Raw genomic sequence first — 24,590 nt, forward strand, 5'->3', positions numbered from 1 at the left:
TGAACTTAACGAAGTCCTGTTGCAATCTATTAAAATAGTTAATTTCATAAAAAACAGTGCTTTGAATACTAGATTGTTGAGAGTATTGTGTGATGAGATGGGCACCGATCACAAAAATCGACTTTTTCATTCGGCAGTTCGTTGGCTGTCCCGAGGTAAAGTTCTGAAGAGGATATATGAAGTTCGAAAGGAAGTTGAATTGTTCCTTATTGGTAAAAAAAGTGATATGTACCACTTGTTTCAAGATAAGAAGTGGATTGGCATACCTCAGCGACATATTTTCTTCCATAAATGAGTTGAATTTGAAACTTCAAGGGTCAGAAACAACGATGTTTCATTCTTGGTTGAATCATTTAAAAAGAAACTCAAACTCTGGCTGAAAATGATTGGTGAAAATAATTACGAAATGTTTCAGTCATACTCGGATTATGTTATGGAAGAAGATGGCTTGCATTCAAGCACCTTGATTCCAGATGTTATTGAATCGCATTTAAAGATGTTGCTACTGTCGTTTGAAAAATATTATCCGGAACACGAGGACCCAAGGGAAAAATACGCATGGATCCTTTTCTTGAATACAAAACAGCAGTCCTTTCTTATCAAGAAACCCTTGAACTAATTGGATTGTCATCCAACAAAGGATTTGAAAGTACTTATAATTCTACTAGCCTTGCAAAATTCTGGATAAAAGTAAAAAACGAATTTCCAAATTTGCATGAGGTGACGATGATTCTTTGTTTTTCTGCACGTATCTTTGTGAAACGGCTTTTCTACTATAACTGTGCTGAAAACAAAACAGAGAAATCGTTTACAACTTTCTGACTGTCTCCGTTTGGCTGTTACTTCGATTCAGCCCAGGATTAACGACTAGATAACGGGCAGAAAACAACAGCAAAGGTCTCATTAGTGTCATAATCCATGGTAAGTCACTGTTTTTGAAGTTCTAATTTTTGCTAAACTGAAGTAATTCGTTTTTAAATTGAAATATTAATTTGTGCTGGTAGCAATCTAACCCATAGGATCCTATGTTATACCCGTAGCTTCTACCGCCCACTTGGAACTTTCCATCGGCCCCAAGGAGGTGTTAACGCCCACGTTGGGAATCACTGGTCTAAACCCCATAGTTTCCCAGCCTTTTTGTCCCTTCTCGCTCCCTTCAGAAATTTTTTTCCCATCGCCCCTTCATCAGAAATTTTTTTCTCCCATCGGCCCTCAACGCAATCTAACCCATAGGATTCTATGCTATACCCGTAGCTTCTATCAACCCCCCCCCCCCCCCCTGGAACATTCCATCGCTCACGTTGGGAATCACTGATCTAAACCATAGTTTCCCGAACTTTTTGTTTCATCGACTCCTTCATCATTATTTTTTTTCTCTCATCGTCCCCCACTCAGGTGAACCCATAGGATCCTGTGTTAAATCTGCAGCTTCTATCGCCCCCTGGCCCATTCCATTGCCCATCAGGGGGACGATATTGCCCACTTTGGGAAATACTGGTCTAAACCATAGTTTCCCAAATTTCTGGTTCCATCACCACCTTCAGAAATTGTTTCTTCTCATCGCCTCGCCCCGCCCCAATTCAAGTCAACCCATGGGATCCTTTACTACAGCTGTTCTCAACCTTTTTTGACTCGCGGAGCCCTTTCTGGTCTATAAAATTCTCTTGCGTAGTCCCCATAAGCCTATTTTTTATTTATTTATCAAAGTTACTGATTTTTATTCATATTATATTTATAATTATTACTTTTTTCAAATTTACTGGTTTTTTAATTTTATTTTCCTCGAACGGTCGCGGAGCCCCTCGGGAATGCACACGGAGCACCGGTTGAGAACCGCTGCTTAACTAAATCCAAAGCCATTTACTCAGCTGAGTTGGTCTGTGCTGGAGAGGGCTGAATGTGGCCGACCGGGTCGCCCTCGAGATACATTCGATGGCTCCCCGCTCCGGTACATCCAACCCTCTATCCATGGCCCCCACAAGGGGTGGGCTGACAAGGCTCCAGCCCTGGGGCCCGGGACGATTTCCCCCATTTTTTTGCTTTTTCACGCTATAAATTCATCATAAAGGGGCCCCGTGAAAATGTGGTTGGGGGGCCCCGCAAAAGATCCCAGCCCCTGGGCCATGCCTCTATCCTCCCTTATCCATATTGAGGGCCCCTATCGCGTCCCGTCCCATTAAGCTGGCATAGCAGCAGGCGGCGCCCCTGTGGGCCACTCGTTCCGACTTGTAAGATATGATGAAATTCTGCCATCCGGATTCTTACCAAGCGGTGAACCCCCGATGCTGCGCATGCGCACCACCCAGCGAAGCCCCCCCACCTCTGCATGTGGGTCCCCACCGCATGCCCCCCCCCTCACTATTCATCAAGTTGTATTTTCTACAATTATATACAAAAGCCGATGCTGGCACCCATATTAGCGAGGCTCGTGAGGTGTTTTGCTGCCGTTCGATCGTTCTTCTTCCGGGGATTCTGACATTTCATGTGTTTTCCGCCCCGCGACAGCATGCCACCTCAGGGCGCAAAAAAGATCGTATTCCATACCAATGTTGTTTTAAATAGTCAGATCTGGCCCTCCCGGGGCCCGCTGGAGAAGTCTCCAAAATGTCACAAACTGCCTCGCGAGCATTCGCCACCTCGGGGCGCAGTTTTTCGTATGTGCAGTCAATCCTCCACCCAGCGCCGTCTTAACGCATGGGACCACCCGGGCCTCAAGGATAGAGGTGCCTCAGAAAAACGAGAAGTGGTTGAATTTTTCGAAAATTGGCCAGGTAGAGCCTCAGAAAAATCACTTGGCCCGGGGGTATTCTGACTGTATTCAGAATCGCATACATCTCTGCTTGGAATACCAAGGTCTCGTTATTGAGTTTATGGGCCCATTTGTGTATAATTTCCTGTTTCTCGATGATGACGAGTGCTGCCGCCGTGCCCTCGTCCATTCTAGATCCGTTAATCGCTTTTTGTTGCTCCTGTTTCAGAGAGATTTGTCCCTGCTGCAGTGATGGTAACCTCTCCTCCAGAAAAATTTTCCTTTTGACTAAATTTTTCCCACGAATTCCAAAAATGTACTGCCATCTGGCGGGGAAAATACGAATCAAGTAATTTTACAATAGAAAAGTATTTTACTGCATTAATTTCTTTATTTTTTCAAAAAATCCTTTTGTTTGATGAACTCTCAAAATTTCCCATAAATGCTAAGAAATTTCCCCCTTGGACAAATTTTGGCCAATTTTTCCCTCGAAAATGGGAAATTTCCCACGAGTTACCATCACTGCCCTGCTGGGTACTGGCAGCTGGGTGGGCCGACCACAGAGTAATAATACTATGTATTAAGAAAGTATGTAGTAAGAGTAATACTACTTTATATCTTAAGTCTATGGGGCCGACCATCCTGTGGCCTTTTGCTCGATTTGTGAGGGCGTGACTATTCCGCTTCTTCTCTCCAGTCTGGTGGGTCTTTTAAGCCTGGGCAGCAGTCCCACCTTGGCTTCATACTCTGTCCAGAGACTTAGGGGAGGAAGACCCGTGATCGTCTGAAGGGCGTTGGTAGGTGTCGTGGAATACGCTTTCGTAATGTAAGAAGCCCCTTTGCGTAGAATCCAGCTTCTTTTTAGCTTGTTGGGACAGTTTTTTCCCCAGACTGGTGCCGCGTATGTTAGGATTCTTTGGATGACTGATGTATAATATTCTCCACATTCTGCTGTTTATTCCCCAGTTGCTGCCCGCACAGCTGAGTAGAGTGGGGAGAATTCTGTTGGCCTTGTCTCCTTGTTGCTGAATGTGGTCCACAAACGACATCTTTCTTACTGAGGTATTGAAGTACCTTAGTTCTCTTCATTAATGAGCCATTCATTCTGAGCGACATGGGGTTTTTGGAGGAGATCCATAAAAATTTATATTTTTCTGTTGCCATCTGTAATCCGTGTGCCTCCATCCAGTTATGAATCGTGTCGAGGACCCCCCATAGCCCTTTTCTTTGGTATGATCCGATATCAACACTGCAATATGATACGTTGTGTTATGAACTTATGATCTTCTCCAGTGTTTTTCCGATAGTTGGAAGAAGATGTATGTCCCGTAGATCCTTATCTTTCTCGAGGATTAGGAAAATTTCCCCCAACTTGAAATGCTGAGAGAATACACTCAGTTGTAGACATTTGTTGAACATAGCGTGAAGGAAGGCTTATTATTGATTTGGTCGTGCCCCGGTGCTTTCTTGTCATTAAAGCAATTAATAATTCCAGAGATTTCTGGTTTCGAAATCGGCCTTTCCCTCATTGTATTGTTCCTGGAGGCATTCAAAAGTTGTTCGAGATCGGGTTCCCTGCATGTGTTGCTTGCGGGAAACATCCTCTCCAGTTGGCGTTTTGCTGCGTCCATTATCGTGAGATTTTCTCCCTCCTCCATCATAAGTTGGGCTGGTCTTGCTCTTCTTTTTACTGTGCCTTTATAAGTTGCACCATATGGGTCCTATGCTTCCGTGTAAAACTTTTTCCATTGGTCTCGTTTGGCTTTTTTTATCGCTTTTGTGTAAGCTGCTCTAGTTCTGCGGAATGTTTCCTTGGCCCAGATTTTTTCCTTGGCTATGTCGTACCGTTTTTTGCAGGCCTTTTCCTCATTTCGAGATCTTGGCTCCACCATGGCGTGCGATCTTCTTCTATCTCTCTGGAGACAGAGTTCATTTTCAGTATTGGCCCTGTTGAATTTTTGTGTCAGCCCCTTCACCTGTGGTTTAAGCTTTTTGAGAAAGTTTTCGATCCGCCTTCTTGAGTTTGAGAATTTTGTTATTGATTCTGTTTTGGGGTAGACCTGGGCTTGCTTCTTTGTGAATTTTCCACTCGATGTGTTCCAGTGTGGTGTGTTCGTTTATAAGGGTGACGTCAGGACGTTTTTCCATCGTGGCAGTATGGGATTCCTCCGTCATTGAGTATTGTTAGATTAGATCTTATAAAATCCAGGAGTTTTGAGCCTCTGGGTTTTGTTTTCTTGTATCCAAGCACCGTACAGGGGCCGTTGAGGTCTGCACAGATGATGGTTGGTGTGGTGCCAGCTCTTCTCATTACTGTGTGGAGTTCATTTGTGGTGTCGTTTAGTTTATCGTATGGGGACGAGTAAGCTGATGTAAATATATGACCAAGCATCTACATGCGGTCCTGCTCCCCCCTGGACCCTTCTATCGTCACTGGGGGCAATATTGCCCACTTTGGGAAACACTAGTCTAAACCATAGTTTCCTAACTTTTTGTCCCATCGCCCCCCAACTCAAGTGAACCCATAGGATCCTGTGTTAAATCCGAAATAAATGCGAAAATTCACGAAATAAATGCGAAATTTTCCAATTTTGACGAATAAATGGAAAAATTTGAATTTTTACTACTTTACTGTGAAATCATGATAATTTAAATTTTATCGTTAATTTTCCGTGTATTTCCAAGCTATAATGTTGACACCTTAAAAGAATACGAACTAAATACGAAAATAAAGGATCTAGTATCGGACTCCGTGCGTTACATGAATGCGTGCTTCAAATTATCAAAAACACTTCTTGGTGACAACATTTTGCACTACCAATGCTGCTGCTGAATCAGACATGCACTACTAATGTTGGGCGCATAAAGTGAATCTTGTGGGTGACACATTCATTGAAGAATTCAAAGAATTTAATTCTGTTGTGGCCAAGACGAAGATAACTTTTTTACACTGAAGAAAAATGAGCAGTGCGTATTTAAGCTACCAAAAAGAAAAAAGAAGTTTCACTGTATAAGTAGGCTATTACTGGCAGAAAAATTCTTCTGACGCCTGCCGTAGCCAGGCAGAATTCGTGGTTCAAAGGTGTCGTTCATCTCAGCGAATATCATATAATTGCTGCTTTTCTCAATAAATATGAAGACGATTACTTACTCCAGCACATAAGTCTCTTAAAAATAAGTTTTGACAATGAAATTCTAGCTCCTAAAATACGGGTTCAGTTGAACTTTCGTTTCCGCGTTCTGTAGGAAAATTATGCTAATCGACAATTTGAAAGGATCAAACTTTCCATTCGCGCATGTTTTATGGAGTAAGTTAGTAGATCTGAAATCTTTTGGGCTCAAATTTCAAGGGCGTTTTTACGAAAAAATAAAAAATATACAAATGAGTACAGTAGAGTCTCGCTTATCCGACATAAACGGGCCGGCAGAACGTCGGATAATACGGAGGTGTTAAGGAAAAGCCTATTATACGTCAAATAGGTTATAATTTTGCACATTACGAACCTAATAATCATGTTCACAGAAAAACAACAGAAAAAATCAAGTGAGAAAATGAACTTACAGTTACAGAATATTTTGAAGTTAAATACAGTACTTAAAAAAGTTCAGGCCTGGATGATTTAAAAATATTTTTGATCGTAGTCTGCTTTCCTGACGAGTGCCGTTTCTCCGCTGCCAAATCTCGTCATCTTTGCAGCATCATTATGTCGATTTCTGTAGCTTCTTGTTGCTCAATGTATTTTATTGCAGTTTCTAGAGCCTTAAATCCGTCGTTATGTGAAATTCTGAAAGCTCAATAGTCTGTGCTTGATCATTTTCTTTTTTGGGGTGGGAGACGTCCGATAATACGGAAGGTCGGATAAACGAGATTCTACTGTATGTTGGAATTGATGAACGACATAGTATTCTGCTGAAGACACATTTTTATTTCATTTCATACCGTGCACCGCCCAGGCTCTATCGATTTTTGCCATTGCCCCGGATTAGGGGGCTGGGCGGTGTCGGGTGCTTTATTATGCATATAAAATACATGAATATAAAAACACATTAAAAAAAAAGTATATACAGATTTAAATATTTCTATTTTACAATGAGCTCTTCTGATGTCTTTGTAGCTCTATTGAGCTTGAGCCCTTTGTTGTTCTCTGTGGCCAAGCGCCAGGTCCTGAACCACGTTTTCCCTCATTGGCTTGTTGGCTCGGGTGAGCCTCCTCCGTGGCCAGGCCAGATCCTGGACCACGTCATCCTTCGTTGGCTTTGCTGAAGACACAGCAGCAGAAAAAGAGTTAAAATAAATTGACTTTACACATGACATTCCAACTAGTGTCGTCTTAATGCATGGGTCCGACCGAGCACGGCCCAGAAACCTCAAGTGCAGAGGGGCGTCATGAAAATGAGATCTAGTTCGGATTATCGAGAGTAAGCATTTCTAGTAAGGTGGGGGAAGGGAGATCTCAGAAAAATCATTTTAGCCGAGGGCCTATGATATGCTATTTTTTTCAAATATATTATTTTACTTATTTTTTTAATTTTTATTTTTTGCAAAAAAATAAATTCATTTTTTGTGAAAAAAATACGAAATTTCTGACCTGATTTTTTCTTTTTTTTTTGCGAATAAAGGCGAAATTTCGGATTTTTTTTTTTGCGAAATTTACGTATCCCTATACATCATGGATGTACTAATATAGTCGAATCCCGTTATAAGAAACGCCAAGAGACCGGAGGAATCACTTCGTTACAACGAAATTTCGTTATAAAGGAATTCCAGGTTATCTAGCATTGTTCCTATGTAAACTTAATTGGGGGATTAGAAAAGTGTTTGTTAAAACGAAATTTTCGCTATAACGGTATTCGTTAAAACGGGATTCGACCATCGAGGAGAAATAAAGTATTTTCCTCTAAGGATTCGACTGTAATTACGAACAAATATCTCTATTTATAAACAAATCCCATAATTCCACAGTTGTGTTTTGCGCATGTGCAAGCTTTCGCAAAGTGAAAAGTTATGGAGAAGAATGGGTAGTGTCGCGCCATTATTTTCGTCCTTGCGTCCTGCTCGTGGTGAGTTCGCTAATTTATTTAGATATTTATTTAATTGGGATTCAATTTTTTTATGTTTCTTTTCTTTATAAGTTTAGTTTATATCATTTGTAGGGCATTCATGAGCCACACAGGTTTTATTTATGATTATGCCGACCGTTATCTATTCTTGACCACTGTTTCCTCACGCTTGCCGGCCTAGGCTATAGCATGCTTAGCCCCCTCCAGGGCCGGATTGGCCCTAAGCACTTGAACAGTTATGGTGCCCAGTCTCAAATAGGATTTCGTTATGTGAATACACCCCTGTTGTTCTACATATCTCCCACCCAATACCCAAGGAATCCGACCAGGCATCTTCAACCCGTTGCTCCCTGAAACACCCTGAGTGCTCGATGCTTGTGTCAGATTTTGTGCTCGTGAGCACTTGATCAACGTTGCAAATAAACACCTTGTACAAGTTGCATTGTAGGGTTGGAAATCATCCTGATTTCATGCATTGGTATGTCAAACTTGTTGTAAGGGTGCTCTTTTGATGATAGGCAAGTGCGTAGCGGGGGGGGGGGGACTTTGGGACTCTGCTCTCCGAAATGTGAGAAAATGACGCAAAAAAAAAAGCCAAATCTATTCTATCATTTGCCCCCCCCCCGAACGAAATTTCTGGCTACTGGCCTGATGATAGGTATATTCAGTGCTCTCGTGACTTAAAAAATTGTAGACAATTTTTTAGCACCAATTTTCTCATTGTTTTAGCGGTGTCAATTGTGCTTCTGTAAGTGGTGCTAATGTGTGCCGAGTTCAATTCTGTGGATACGATAATGTGGTGAGTTCACTATCATGTTGAAATCTGAGCCATCATTGACATTTTAACATCTGTGGGTTTTAGATGCTGCCATATAATTAGAACATTCTCTTGATCGCTTAAGTGATAATGGTTTCTATTGTGCTCTATTTATGTGTTGATAGGTTTCATCCCTAAGTTTAATTCCAAGAGATTTTTTGATCATTACCTTTAGCTGCAAGTCTGGCTTTTTATTTTTACATGGTGTTTGTATTTTAATGTTATCACTCATGTGGAACAAAAATGATCAAAGATCAACTTCTTGACTTTTGGTCTTTTTATCTGTTTTGAATGACCTTTTGTGAAATCATGTGGTGCTTACCCTGATCAGTCAAAACATTGCGCACGTTTTTGTCTGTTGACCTGCTTGAATTCAATTCCTACTTTCTCTTGTTCCCTGGGAATTTCTGTTCTATTGCATAAATTGGTGGCACTATGGCTTAGTAGGTCGAAGCACTTGTCTAGTAAACAAGAAATCGTGGGTTCGATTCCCACCAGTGCCTTGATTATGTAACAGATTATTTTTCCTTGTCTCTTGGTTAGCTTTCGCTCTCATTAATTTACTTTAATAGCCTATATGGTAAAACCTAGGGCTTGATAAATACCAGGTGCCATGGTGACTGGAAGACTAAAAATAGCAACTCTCACTAAAAAAACTGTCATTTTTATAACTTGCACCAGAATTTCCTGTAAAATACTGATCACATGGTCCCCCCCCGCCGATGATTTCCTGGTAAAACAAATAAATTTCACGTTTTAATATTTCTTAGCCGCTGGGAAACATATTTTCACTTGATAAAATGCTGAGGTTATATTCTAAACTTTTGTGAAGTCATTTTTTAAAATAAAAAAATTTAAATACTGAATTTTTAAAAATTCAAAATTTTGAGGTGTAATTTTCATCCTTAGGTACAAACAGGGTTGGGTTTTGACATCAACATGTTTAACTATCACAAATTTTATTTCTTATCAATTGCATAAAAAATTACCATAAATTAGTAACAGTAATTTCAATTTATAATTTTTTTAAAAAATGAATAATCCACCTAGTAATAATAAGCTTTTGTAGAAAAAACTGATGGTAGCACTACACATAACAAGCATTACACAGAAACAAACTTTACCTTAGGTTCACAACGCAGGCACACACACTCCAACATGTACCAATTTGTTAGAAGTTCTGCAGAGGAATATGAACGAGTTGCATGTCTGGTTTAGTAGTGTGAGAAGGCCCATACTGTCATGTGGAGTTGGGGCAGCTTCTTTTTTAAAAATTCAACAGATTTTAACATGAAGCTCTCTGGGTTTCAGGGTTTTTAAAGGTTCTTGAATTTGCAGAACTCTAAAAGAAACTTTAACGGAACCATAGAATATACCAGTTAGAAATCTTTGCTTTAGTGGTGATACTCTTATTGGTCTCTGCAATCCAAGCTGCAGGACCTGGGGCTCGACCATCTACTTGTCCCGATTCTATAGACTCAGCGATTTCTCGTTATGAACGATAAAAGGGAAATTTTTGTGACCATATTCTTTGTGAACAATAATGCGGATCGTGTGGGAAGGACAATTGTAAACGAGAGCCAGGGGCTGAATTCTTTCCTTGTCCGCTGTTTGTCCTTAATTAAGGAAAAAAGAAAAAATTCGGTATTCTCCGCTCGCTTTTCCTTAAATAAGGAACTTTCTTTCCTTTGTTAAGAACAAAGATGGTGCTAGTGAAGGAGTGAGAAGACCCTCTCATTAATGTCGAGGACAACTGCATTTTCCGTAATGGCGGCGGCGATGTGTGTGTTTTGATGGAAGTATTCTTTGATTCAAAATTATTTTCGTGTTTTTCGATGTTATTAATGCTTGATGTATGCATTTAAGATGATACAAGGAGTTTAGATTAACAAAAAATACAGAAAGGCGGCCATGCGAGGAGTTGGCGCTGAGATGAATACAATACTTGCTGTTGAGCGGAAGGTTTGTTGACATGATGAAACCGATTTTTTTAATATTTTTCTTAACATGACATTTCACTCACTTTGGATGTTAATGTACATTAAATAGTCAAAGTTTTTGGGAGGAAAAAAATCCTATTTACCGACCTCGTCGTAAAATGTGTGGGCTTCTGATCGCAAGATGATCGTATATGTAAGTTATATTCATAAATAATAAATTAGTTCATAAATATGAATAATATATATGTATTATAATAACAATAAATATGTATAATATTTTCGGGCTGTCGTAATGACGTAAAGGAGTTCAAAATTTTCTAAGCTCTATTTCTGAAAATGCCAGAGGGTATGCATTCTGAAATGCCACGTCTGACATGCAAACATGATACAGACGTGCAATGTGCAGAAACGCTTAAAAATACCTGCATGAATATATAATGCATTCTAAAAAACGTGCCACTCATTCAGACCTCCCTGTATATTTTCGGCAAAAATAATTTTTTTAATTCAATGCAAAATGGGTGTCAAATGCTATATTTAATTCACATATTTTCTTTAATTGCTGCAGGTTCTAGGAGTATCGTGATTTTGAATTATTTTTTAATGATTGCATGTGTTACATAACTTATTAAGCACTTTATTTATGTGAAACATTAGTAATTGTTATGAGTGAAATTTCTGTCTGAGTGGTATTAATGTTGATATTTTGTACTACAGAGCATTGAGAGTTTGGTGTATTCTGGAGGAGATGACAAGACAAGCAGATATTGTAAGAATTTTGCACATTTCTTTAAAGGCAAGTCAAATTTTTCTACATTTTATTAGGACATTATATCTCCAACCAATTATAATTTTGTAATATTGAACTCGCATAGGAAATATTATATTGTTTAATGTAATTTAGTTCATGAAATAATGTGTATTTCATTTAAGAAGCATATATTAAATCAGTTTCCCAAACATTTTTGTTCTGTCACCCCCCCTTCTTCAGAAATTTTTTCCTCCAGAACCTTCAGTTCTTGGCATTTCGCTGACTAAATTTTACCACCGAAACTTACGCTTCTCTCAAAGTAAAATTTTAGAACTTGGACAGTTTACAGTTTATACACATTACTTGTTTAGCTAAGCAGCAGAAAGAAATGGTGAAATGCTGTATCCAGGAGGAAAAACTTTATCTATTTCAGAATTTAATTGCTTACAAATATTTATTAGGGTTTTTGTTTTTTTAATCACAGTTCTAATAAATGCTATGCTCCTTCTTATCATTTGGGAACAGTGTTTCTCAACTAGAGGTGTTTGAACTCTTAAAAATTAAATGAACAGGTCAGTTATTTTCCATGTTTCATAAATCAAAAGTCTTCTGCATGTCATTCTGATGCCAGCTGATTGATTACAGATGTTTTTAATATTATTCCAACAATAGCAATTATTTTGTTTTGTTGTTCATCTGTCACCATTAAATTACTGCTGAGCTCTCTTAGTGATAGGGTGGTTGCAGACAGATTGAAAAATATCCAATATTATAAGTTCTATATGAAATCTTTCGATTTACTCACTAATTCAATATATTTCAATTTGTCATTTGTATTAAACAATGCATCTAAAATTGGTTTGTATAATTGCCATCATTGGCGTACGCAAAGGGGGGTTTTGGGGTTCTAACCCTCCCAGCCAAGATTATAGTGTTATTTTGCAGGAAGAAACGTAAATTCCCGCCCTTCAGAAGAGAAAAAAATCTGAAAACTCCCCTCGAGAAAATTCTTTGTATACCTATGAGATTGCCACGTTTTTTTATGAACTTGTTCAAATCACTGGAACAGATAAATTTAAGGATTCTTCAGAACATCTTTTTCCCCACAATATATAAACATGTCATAATAAATCATAAGCAATAAATTCTTGACATTAATGGGTCTATAGAGAAATTTGAGAAAACCATAATCCTCTATACTATTGGTGACCTCCTTATTAGGGAGGCGCACAGTAACAAGTGTTCAATATAATTGCTCAAATGGTATAATTTACTTGAGGATAGGTAATTTACTATTCATTGTCTGGGGTGCGTTTTGTTCTATTTAAAAGAATATATATGTCTATTCAAGAACCTCAGTATGATATTCGGAGAGCACAAAAATTCAAGCACTTGCCTTAAACTTTCAGTAGGTCTATAAGGAAGATGATGGTTGGACATATCAAACATGCAACAGTGGTCACAGCGATGGTTACTGAATTTGGTTTTCTGTGGTTCTTAACTTTGAGGCTCTTTCGGTGTTTGTATATAACACTCAAATACGCTCAACGCATGTGGTTTAGTAGTATAGTGGAACCTTGATAACGATACCCTTATATGATCAAGAAAATATCCACTTAAGCAGGTGTTAAGTTACGGAGGTTGTATTTCATCTCACCTTCAATGATTTTTAAAAACTATGTATGCATATGTACCCGTGTATAATTAAAATATTCTAGACATTGCATATCGTCTACAAATCCATAAAATCGTTTGATCTGCAACTTTCTATGAAAATGTTCTTTATTGTGAATAACCTTGAATTAGGCAGAAAAATCATGTTTTGATTGCTGGAAGATCTTTTATTTCTAAATGAGCAGTGCTAAGCAAAACTTCCCTCTTTTCACTCAAACTTTTTGGTTTATCTTTCCCAAACATCTTTTGCTCAAAAGTTTCAGAAAGCATTCACTTTAACCAAAGATGTGTGAGAGAATCTTTGACGCATAATCAATTGTTGAATAATCATTGAAAAAAAAAAACAATTTTTTTGTGAGCAATTTTGTAAAGTTTTCAAACGAATCAACAAATGGGCAATTTCTAGAAATTACGCAGAAGAAAAATGCGCAAGGAATGTGTACGAAGTGCATGTACGCTTGAGTAGTAGTAGTGTTCCATCTCTGTGGATACATTGAAATATTTTTGGTAACTATTTAAAATGTTTTTTAGGTTCTTGACTTTGTTGAAGTGCAGGAGTTACAAAAATTAAGACATTACATTCCTGTTGAAGGACTCTGTGCTTATGAAGTGTGCAGATGGGTTTAATCCATGAATTTCTCAAACAAGTTGAACATTTTTCATTTTTAACTCTGGCATTTTTATGACACACACACACAAGGCTCACAATATTGATTCATTTATCTATTTACCCCCCTCTATTTCAGGTTAAAATGCTGAATGAAATGACAAAAGTGACCTATCAGTGCTGACTTGAAAGTTTTTCATTATCATACACAGCACAAGCATATATGTGCATGCGAAATGCTTTTGATACTATTGTACACACATGTATCTAATAAATTTATTCATTAGCAGTAAATGGATGTTTTATTTGTTTGTGATTGTAATTTGTAGTTAGAAAAAATGTGTATGTATATATGTTAAATTATTGCAAGTTCTTTTTTATTGCAATGAATTGGGAGGGAGAATCAGTTGTATAGAAAACTCAAACGTATTTTTAATAACTAGATGGAATCAAAAAATATTTTACTCAATCCAAATTAATTATAATTTTTTTGCAGCTGAAATAATGAAATGAGCAGTTATAAATAATCTTAATCTAATAACTTCTGTGCAACATTATATCATGCAATTACATATTTGATCACTACTGCAAAATAGCAAACAAGCTGATCCTGCCTAAGAAAAATCCCTGTTAAATACATTTTCCTGAATGAAAAATCCCTCTTTTCTCGAAGAATGTAGTTTTCCCCAACTGACGCGCTGATATTGTATAAGCTTTAATTGATACACCTATTAAATGGGATCCAATGTACTCTGCATTTGTTTAAGAAAACGATATCATGCCCCCCCCCCCCACAAGGGTGGGGCTAGGGACAATTAATGGGTTTTTTTTTTTGTTCACGCTATAAATTCACTGTAGAAACCCATGAAGTCTGGTTTGGGGTCCTGCTCAAGGATGCGGAAGCCCTGTAGGAGACATGAATTCAAATCTCTCTAACATTGGCATTAAATTCAGAGACTGAAAATGTTGATTCCCCCCCCCCCCCCCCCCCCCATGATTGAGCATGAAAACTGCTACATCAACCTCTAACTTGTTATGTCATGAAGAAGCTGTGTTATATTTTTGTTTATTAATATAATTTAGGTGTTTCGTTGTTTGCCTTGGGTTTTTACATCATAAAAGAAACTCAAAATTTTGCTTAAAAAAATCTGAGTAATTTATTTATTCCAATATATTCTCTATAGATTCTTTTTTTTTTAAATAAAAAATTTTTACTAAAAACTTATTTTAATTTGTGAACCTTTTTAGGCTTATGAAAAATGCTATGAGAAAAGTGTGCAAGGAATTGCATCCGATGTTGGATCATAGGTCGGAACTGAAGACACCGCTGACAGTTGAGAGAAAGGTAAGCTTCGTTGTTGTGGTGTTTTAAGTCATTTTGAATGAATGTTTTTTATTAAGAATGGAAGAATCAAGTGCTTAACATAACTTAAGCCTATTTAGGCCTATACATTTTTATGTTCACGATGTTTTCAGATAATTTTGATTTTTCATTAAAAAAACACTAGGCTTTCTGAATAAAATTATTTTAAACTCATGCACAAAATGTGTAATCCTGTGCAGTGCCGTCTTAATGCATGTAGGGCCCCATGGGTGGAGATAGGAGGGCATTGTCCCCAGCGTTAATATTGGAGTCGACAGATCTAATGTATATATGAATTAACATCTTCGTGCCCCCACCCTGACTTCCAAGTTTATCTCTGCCTATGGCACGGCATAAGTGGCCTCCAAAGAGAGATTTGGTGCTATGATTCTATTTGGTGCATAGAAATTTATAAGCTGCATGTTCTTTTCAGTGCATTAGGGGTTCCAGAATATAACTGCCTGAGGACCCAAGGGTGGGGCTGAATTGGCCCAGGACAATTTCTATCATTTTTCATTCTTTTACATTCTAATTTCACCTTTTTTGGAGAGGCTCGACAAAGACCCGAGTGTAGGGGTCCTACTGCAGAATTGGGGGCAGGGGCAAATGGACCCATGGTGTTCTTGAGACAACCCCAGACCTATGATTCCAAAATTTTGCAGGGCAGCTAAGAAATTGCCTATTTTTTCCCATTTGTCAAGCCTTGCCTGCGTGTGTATATATGTGCAAAAATTAGTAAGTACCCGAGACGAGTTTACAATATTCTGTTTACGTCACCCTTTGTCCATCACAGTTGTTCCAATATTCACCTAATGCTGTGAATAGTTGTAATATTCACTTAATGGTTTACCTATTCTTGTAAGTACTGAAGTAACTGCACACTGCATGGATAATAATATTCGCTTGTATGCCCCTCTCACTTATGTATTTTTTTTCTTGTACTTTTGCGGTATTTTTTTTCTTGTACTTTTGCGCTATGGGAATGAGTGAGAGATAACTGTATACAGTCTAGGCTCATTATAATGACCCCATTTGATAGCAACCATTTTTGTGCTTTCTCAGACTTCAATTTAGTAACCACACTTATAAAATTTTAGGTGCCTGAGATTTATGAAGCCCTTACAAATTGATTTATTAGTAAATATATAAATGTGTGCCTACCTTAATTATGTTTTAGATTTATTCCATGTGTTAAGTTCCATATGTTAAATTCTCAGTATTAATGGGTTTCTTTGCAAGCTTTCTCTACTACTGAACCAGGCATGCACCTCATCTATATTCCTCTGCGGAATTTCTAATGAATTGGTACATGTTGGAATGTGTGTATGTGTAGCAAACCCAACGTGAAGTTTGTTTCTGTGTGATGTTTGTTGTGTATAAGTGCTTCCATCTGCCATCAATTTTTCTAACTATGAGTGAAATGTAATGATTGAATAATTGTATTGTTGTAGGCCTGTTGCTGTCTGTGGTGAAACTTTTTAACAGGCGGCTCGCATTCACACCTTGAAGTTGGAAACCACAAAAAAACTTCAGCCAACCACCAATATGGTGACGGTGAGGCTCGAACCTGGGTCCTTGCAATGTGAATCTGGCACTATAACCACTCGACCACCATAGCAGTAAAAAGTGATGCCAACAGCACACTGTGTGTTCATGTGGTCACCCTCCCAAGTACTAACCGTGCCCGATGCTGCTTAACTTCAATGATCGGACGAGAACCAGCGTTTTCAGCATGGTATGGCCATTGGCAGCTTTCTCTACCAGTAGACAATAAAAGTAAAAGAACCTGTTATAAGCTGGTAAATTAACCTTTCCTTCAATGAAACTTTAGATTGAACATGTTTTTTAGGAATGAATTATTTGATTCACAGGGATAACAGTGAATGAGGGGGTGGATCATAATTTAATTTTCTTCGAGAGAGACCCACTTTCCCTTAAAAAGGACTGGATAACCTGGATCCCAAGTAAATTAAATTGCGGAGACATCTTTGAATGTGTGTATATTTGGGCAGACATTATGGGTAAGAGGAAAACTTTAATACTGAAAGTCGTTGCAGCCAAAAATAACGCCAAGTGTAAGCAAAGGTGCCAATTAATACTAAAATCACTGAAAAATTGTCAATCATTAAACAGGAAGCCCTGCTGCAATCCTTTAAAATGAATTCTGGGGGAGTGAACATGCAATACATGACAAAAATGTGAGATTATAGTCATAATTATCATATAATTTGTTTAAAATCAAGGATAAGATTTATATAAAAAATGAAGCTTCAAGGAGGCTTGGTTGAAAAAAAAGGACATTTTCATTAGTCTGGCCTTCAAAATTACATTAAAATATAGGTCATATGGTCACCATAATCATCCAGTGGTCTTTCTCTGTCAAATTTTCTGAACCTTTCAATTCACTAATGAACAGAGAATTTGGTAAGACAGTGAAACTGAGTTTAATTACTCTTATGGGTGCCAACTTGGCTAGCAACCCAATGCATAATGTAGGGAAATAATCCACAAATCAGGATTGGCAAGGTTTTGTACAGTACGGTAAAAACCACAGTATTTACCGGGTTTTTACCGTACTGTCCTAAACCTCCTATTTATAACTATAAGTGGAAAACTTTGCAATTTGTTAAAGAGGTAACTTCTATAATCAAAAACTTTATATTATATAAATTATATTATTAATTACATTAAATATAATAAAATTTTGAAATTCAAAACAGTATGTGCAAAGGGTTATGTGACTGATATCAGGTTATCAAACAATTGAAAACAACTGTCTTGAGGTTAAATATTAGATTTATGGAAACATGAGAGATACAAGAATGGGATAGAAATTTGGCACATGAAAATTAGAAAAAGCAATAGATATGACTACAGAATGAAATTAAACTTACGTAATAATCGAGCACTAATAATGAAGCGCAGCTGCGGCTTTTAACATTTGATAACACATAACTAATTTAGCTGCCCTATCTGTGCCAAGATGATTTCTAAGATAACAAAATTAGAAAATATTCTTTCAATTGATGCATAACTTGGGGGACATGAAAATAAAAAAATAATGTGTTAAAGACAGTCTTTTGATAAGCCTTCTTCCAGTGTTTTTCGTATTGCTGGCCCCCATATGATAGAATTGTAAATATAGTTTGAATTTATGCGGTGAAATATTAGCTCCTAGCCTCATAAAAACAGAAATTTAAATTTAACAAAAACTTTGGGTCTTGAAGTCTTTTATCATCATATAGGCGTAATCAGTGTTTGAAATTGTGTTCTGTTAGTTATGAGTAGGTGCTGCATAGTGGACACATTTTCTTCAGATATTTTCCTTTATTTATAATTTGTATTTTACATTCTCAATTTTTAAAAACCAAGTTAACTTGAAAATTTAAAGAAAAAGTTTGAAAAGTCAAAATAGAACAATTTGCATCAAATAAAAACTATACCATTGATATATATTCACATCATTATATATTGCTATCTAATAAATAATAATATTTATGTTGAGTTTCACAATAATGCAATGATTATAACTGTGACTATGCCTTTTTGGTACCTTCAATATAATGTATTTTTTAAAGAAAAGTTTTTGGAGAGATTAGGCAGGATTTTGGACAATCACTGTCCTAAATACAGTACCTGCTTCATAATCATACATTGGTTGCGAGATCGACATATTATCTTTCTGCAAGATGTTTATACCAGTATTATCTTTCCTACAGATCTTTTTTGTGCTACACGATCACGACTCACCGTTTTTTCTCTACTGTTCCCGTACCGAAAAAAACATCGCCGGATCATCTATTGCTGATCTGTTGTCCTCAACTTCCAGACGCAAGCCATGTTGTTCTTTCATGCTCACAGGTCGGCGCGCCTCCCCACACTCAAAGTGGAATCTCTCCTCACCTGATGCTCTCACCTGGAACCGGTTCTCTCCCAAACACGGGGGCGTTCCCCGGCTGCTATATAAACGAATTTCTACAGTATGTTACATGTTGCGAGATCGACATATTATCTTTCCGCAAGATGTTTATACCAGTATTATTTTTCCTACAGGTTAGTTTATTTTTCTTATATATCAATCGCGGTATTCTATTTGGTTTTCTTAAGTTTTTTAATTTAAGTTCACTCTTGTCGATCTCGCATCCTTTATCTGAATTTCTCATGTACTTTGTTTTTTGTTCTTCCCACAGCTCCATTACCTATCACATGTCTGTTTTTGTCTTGGCCTACCTTAGTCATTTTTTGTTTAGGGTTGTTCCTCTCGATAAGCAGTTCTTTGGCCTACCTACCCACCTGTTTCTACTGCTTTTGCTCTCCGGTGATATCGAGTCACACCCCGGCTCAAGGGTCACCCATTTGCCCAAAGCTTCCCAAATTCAAACACGATCACGTTCCCTGTCTGACCCTTCGAAAGCACCAGACAATCCTCCCCCCTCCGATTCCTCCATCCTTCTCAATATCCAGGATACCCAGCTTGCCATACTAAACCAACTCAAGCTCCTATCCCAAAAGCAAGATTCCTTTAGTGTCCAACTCAATGGATTATCTGAACGTCTGAGTGCAGTAGAGGACAAATTTTTACCTATTGAGGATCTCCAACAACAAGTCTCCGACCTCTCCTCTGACCTCGCCAAACTTCGTTCTTCTCTCGCCTCAAAGGTTATCGACCTAGAAGACCTCTGACGTCGGTCAAACCTAATTTTTCGCTGCATACCGGAGGAGACCTCAGACATTGAATCCACCACGACCCTCGAATCTAAAATACTTAAGTACTGTTCAGACCTCCTAGAACTTGAAATTTCCGACATCGACCGATGTCACAGAATTGGCTCTAAAAGAATCCCAGGTCCCAGACTTTCAATTATTAAATTTAATAAATTCAAAACCAAAACTGAAATCCTTAAAAATTCATTTAAATTAAAAAACACTAGCATCTCAATTTCAGAGGACTTTTCACCTGAGACACGCAGGCTACGTGGACAAATCTGGGGGGCCTCCCAAAAATACTGTGAGTCCGGTCTGAAAGTTAAACTTTTTCATAACTTTGCTCTTATCAATAACATCAAATACATCTGGGATCCCAGCCTTAATGATATTATCCCGCTTTCCCAAACCCCTCCCAGCATTACTCCTCCTTCTGACCTTTCCCTACCTTCACCTCCTCTCCCTTTAGTCCCCACCCCTCGAAACCTCACTCCTCCTTAATCTCCCATTCTCCTCAAATCAGAAATAATCTCTTCAGAATCGGAACAGTTAATACAAGAAGCATAATTAACAAAATATCTTCCTTCGAATCCATCCTACTAGCTCATAATCCCAACTTTCTTGCGATTACAGAGACTTGGTTGCACAGTAATATCAGCAACACAGAATTTCTACCACTGAATTTCTCTGCCTTTCGTAAAGATAGAAACACACGTGGAGGAGGCGTTGCCCTTGTTTTCAACAGTTCTATACCCCTAATTGAAATCCCTCTTGAATCAAATATTGAAATTGTCGCTGCCGAATGGCACCATCACAACTGCACTCCCATCGCAATTTTCTCCCTTTACATACCCCCTGCCTCGGACCCTCACTACTTCATTGAACTTGAAACAATACTGGACCGATTTCATAATTCTCATCTTTTAATTTTAGCCGGTGACTGGAATCTACCCGGTATTGATTGGCATAAAATGCAGTCCCTCTCGGGAAACCATGGTATTAACAATAGAGTTCTCGACATTTTCCTAAAATTTAACCTCGTCCAAACCATCTTGGAACCCACAAGAATATCCAATCACTCAATCTCCACATTAGACCTAATCGCAGTTTCCAACAAAATTATGGTTTCCAATTTTTCAGTTTTTGATGACTGTTCCGATCACAAAATCCCTTTTTTAGATTTCTTCCTTCATCATACCATCCCTCCCTCCCTTTTTTCGCGCCAGAAAACTTAACTTCAACAAGGCCAACTACCCCCTCATGCAAAATATCCTTCGTACCCACTTTCCTGACTTTATCTCCTCTTCCAACAATATTCAACGTCTCTGGAGTAAATTCAAAGCTGTTATCGATAAATGTAAAGCCACTGTTCCTACCAAATGCTCTTCATCTAAAAGCTTCTTTAACCCTTGGATCAACCGTGACATTATCCATCTCAAAAGAAGAATTCGACGTGACGTCTCTAAACTCAAATTTAACGATTCCTCTACTCAGAAACAAAATCTCGATCTCCACCCGTAACCTCAAAGACCTTATTTCTCGCCACAAATCCAACTACTTATCCCACTCATTGCCTTCCTATCTCAAAACTAATCCCTCAAAATTTTGGAATTTTCTTCGCCCCAAATCAGCAGGTACCTCCTCACTCAAAACTTCCAACTTGGATCTAACCTCTCCCCTCGATCTTGCCTCCGAATTTAACCGGGCCTTCTCTTCTGTTTTTTCCTCTGATCCTTCACCCCCCCCCCAATACGTCTTTTTCGATTCACTTCATAACTCCTGTCCCATTTCCTTTTCTAAAGCCGGTCTCCTGAATCTCTAAAAAAATTAAAACCCCACTCTACTGGCCCAGATGGGATCCCCAACCATATCCTAAAATTCTGTGCCAATGAAATTTGCAACTATCTCCTCATTATATTCAACGTCTCACTGAATACTTCTAACCTACCCAATGACTGGAAAATTAATAAGATAATTCCTATCCATAAATCTGGCTCACTCTCCCACCCTCTCAACTTTAGACCTATTGCAATCGCCTCCTCTTGCTGCAAGCTCTTTGAGCACATAATTGCCAAGAATATCCGTACCCACCTCGATTCGATTAACTTTTTCTTCCCTAACCAACATGGTTTTCGATCATCATTATCAGTATCTACCCAATTAACACTTTTCATACATGACTCCATTGATAAAAACCTCCAATCCGACATAATTTTTCTAGATTTTTCCAAAGCATTTGACAGGGTGCCCCATAATAAACTTCTACTAAAACTTTCATACCTTGGACTAAATGTTCAACTGCTGAAATGGGTGGAGGCCTTCCTTATTAACCGTAGCCAGTTTGTCTCGTACAAGAGCCAGAACTCTCCTTTTCTTCATGTCAAATCTGGCACGTCCCAGGGCTCGGTCCTCTCACCTTTATTATTTTTAATTTCCATAAATGATCTACCCGACTCCATAAACTGCCGCATTAGACTCTTCGCTGATGACTGTGTCATCTATAAAACAGTGTGCAATCTTTCTGACCAAGAATCTCTCCAACACAACCTTAATATTATTTCCAAATGGTGCTCAACCTGGGAATTACCCCTCAATTTCTCAAAAACTGTTTTTATGAAAGTGACCCGTAAAAGAATCCCTCACGAATTCCCCTATTCTATAAACGACTCTTTGATCTCTGAGGTTTCCCAATATAAATACCTGGGCATTATAATCTCTTCCAATCTCCGCTGGAACCTTCACGTTGATTATATCTTTAATAAATGTCTCCAAAAACTGTTTTTCCTTCGCCGTAACCTAAAATACTCCACTCGTCATGTCCGTCACTTGTGCTACCAAACATATATTCTCCCTGCCCTCTCCTATGCCTGTGAAGCCTGGGACCCCCACACCCAAACCAACATGGACAAATTAGAATCTATCCAAAATAAGTCCACTCGTTTCATTTTCAACTGTTGGTCTTCACATGTCTCTATAACGGAACTCAAGCGACAACTCAATATCCAACCGCTCTCCTTCTCTTCGACTTATCTCTCGTTTAACTTTTCTTTACAAACTCCTCCATGGGGTTTTTAATATTGACACATCCAATATTCTAATCCAACCTTCACATTTCTCTGTTAGACTCAATCATTCGAAAAAATTACAGCCCATCTTTGCCTCTTCGGATTGTTGCAAATTTAGCTTTTTCCCAAGAACTATTATCGACTGGAACAACCTACCATTAAATATTGTAGATTGCCCTACGATTTCTGAATTTTCGCGTACCATCAATCGACACTTTTGCCATATATAATTCCGCATCCTCTTGTGTAGGCCTCGGCCAAACAATATTGTATAAATAAATAAATACATGAAAAATAAGATGTGAAGTAGAAATGACATTTATAACAAACTGAAAAATTGAAAACAGTGTTTATTCAAACAGTTATATACGTGATATTAATTTACGATCAGATTTCCAACTTAAAACCATCAATTAGGTGAAACAATTTACTTAAAAAAAAACAAACAAATGACACCTTTTTGAAATATTTTTCATTTAGTTTTATTTTCTGCTAGTATTTTTTTTAATATGTTAGTATCATGAAAAAAAACAAAAAATCCAAAAAGTTTCCACATAACATTTTGTAACTTGGAGGTTTCGGACACTTTTGGACAGTTTTAGACAGTTTATCCCGCGTGTCCCGTCGAAAACCCCAACTCTGCCACAAATATATCCACACATGCATTGATGAAATTGAATGGACATTACACTGGTACTGCAGAAATTTAAAAAAACAAATCGCGAAAATGACAAATTAAAATTCACCTAAAAAATAAATTCTGCAGGGTTTGAAGTTGCCAGGCCTTGGCCCAACAGAAGTAGTTTAACACTGTGAACAATGGAGGAGGATTGGTGATGAAACATTACTGTAAGTAAAATATGCAGCAGCACCATGCACGATGTGTGAAAGCAAAATGAGAAAGTTCAGCAATGCAATAGTGCTAAGAACATTCCGTTCAATTGCTAACATACCTGCATGTGACTATGCAAATGAGACATAAGATGAAACGTAGTGAAATTGGGACAGCTATAACTATGGATGTGATTTCGCTTTTATTTTGTCATGACCCCTTATCCTCAACTATAAATAATAATATAAAAAAATGAATAAGAAATGCAAATACAAATGCAACACCACAACAGGCAAAATGCCCAACGAAGTGGCTGAGAAAAAGATGCCCATAACAGATATGGATGTCATATATTTCAAAAATAAAGCAACCCAATTAAAAATGTAATTAGAAACATTATAAACAATATATACAATGCAGCAGCTTACCGAAATGCAAATGTATTGGAATATTTGTGAATCAATTAATGATAGCAGGGCCCACCATCACTAGTCATTATTGTCAACTTGATGCAGTTAAACAGCATTTGGATTAAATCTGAGAAAAATGAAAGTATTTTTTAGTGAATTAATAAATCTTTTCTCAGATGGCAATATGTCATAAGTCACTTTTCCCAAAAAATTGAGATGTTTGCATTCTGGCAAAATTTTCTCTCATTCAGTTTATGAGGAAACAATGGAGGCAAACTGTAATACATCAAAAACTCACAGTATCGCATTTTGGCAAAATATTGTTTACAAATTTGTCATAGTTAAATTTTGACAAAGTGACATAAAATTTTGTCATCTGAGCATAGAAATGATAGCAGGGCCCAGCTTCACCTGCTTATGCCTCTTCGTGGAGACAAGGCGGTGGCTCATGTTCTGGGTAGGAGGAGATATCTCTGTGAATCAACTAAATAATTTATTTCTAAAAACATGTTCTATCCAAAGGTTCATTTACTTTCATTGTCTACTAGTAGGAAAAGTTTGCGGAGAAGCCCATTAACAATGAGAATTTAGCATAAGGAATTTAGCACGTGTAATAA

At 37.9% G+C, this 24,590-nt stretch overlaps 1 protein-coding gene, 1 non-coding gene and 1 pseudogene across 4 annotated transcripts in view; 2 read left to right on the plus strand and 1 right to left on the minus strand.

The window, feature by feature from the left end:
- LOC149072537 (uncharacterized) overlaps positions 1-24,590 on the plus strand; it is a 121,537-nt gene that overhangs the window by 86,418 nt on the left and 10,529 nt on the right. For all 3 annotated transcript variants that reach the window (XM_089246104.1, XM_089246102.1, XM_089246103.1), the window contains exons 2-4: positions 14,848-14,944; positions 16,414-16,697; positions 18,682-19,015. Coding sequence is in view for 2 of the 3 variants with exons in the window: in XM_089246102.1 (XP_089102228.1) it covers positions 16,650-16,697; positions 18,682-19,015 (382 nt within the window). In the remaining variant the exon portion in view is untranslated. The remainder of the gene's footprint in view (positions 1-14,847; positions 14,945-16,413; positions 16,698-18,681; positions 19,016-24,590) is intronic.
- On the plus strand, positions 9,057-9,130 carry TRNAT-AGU (transfer RNA threonine (anticodon AGU)). The gene has a single exon. It is a non-coding gene; the product is annotated as a tRNA-Thr (tRNA).
- LOC149072539 (5S ribosomal RNA) lies at positions 16,593-16,711 on the minus strand (annotated as a pseudogene).

Source organism: Pholcus phalangioides, unplaced genomic scaffold (genome assembly GCF_987345545.1).
Source record: "Pholcus phalangioides strain wild (caught in Gottingen) unplaced genomic scaffold, Ppha-v1.0 ptg000017l_1, whole genome shotgun sequence".
Classification (NCBI taxonomy): Eukaryota; Metazoa; Arthropoda; class Arachnida; order Araneae; family Pholcidae; genus Pholcus; species Pholcus phalangioides.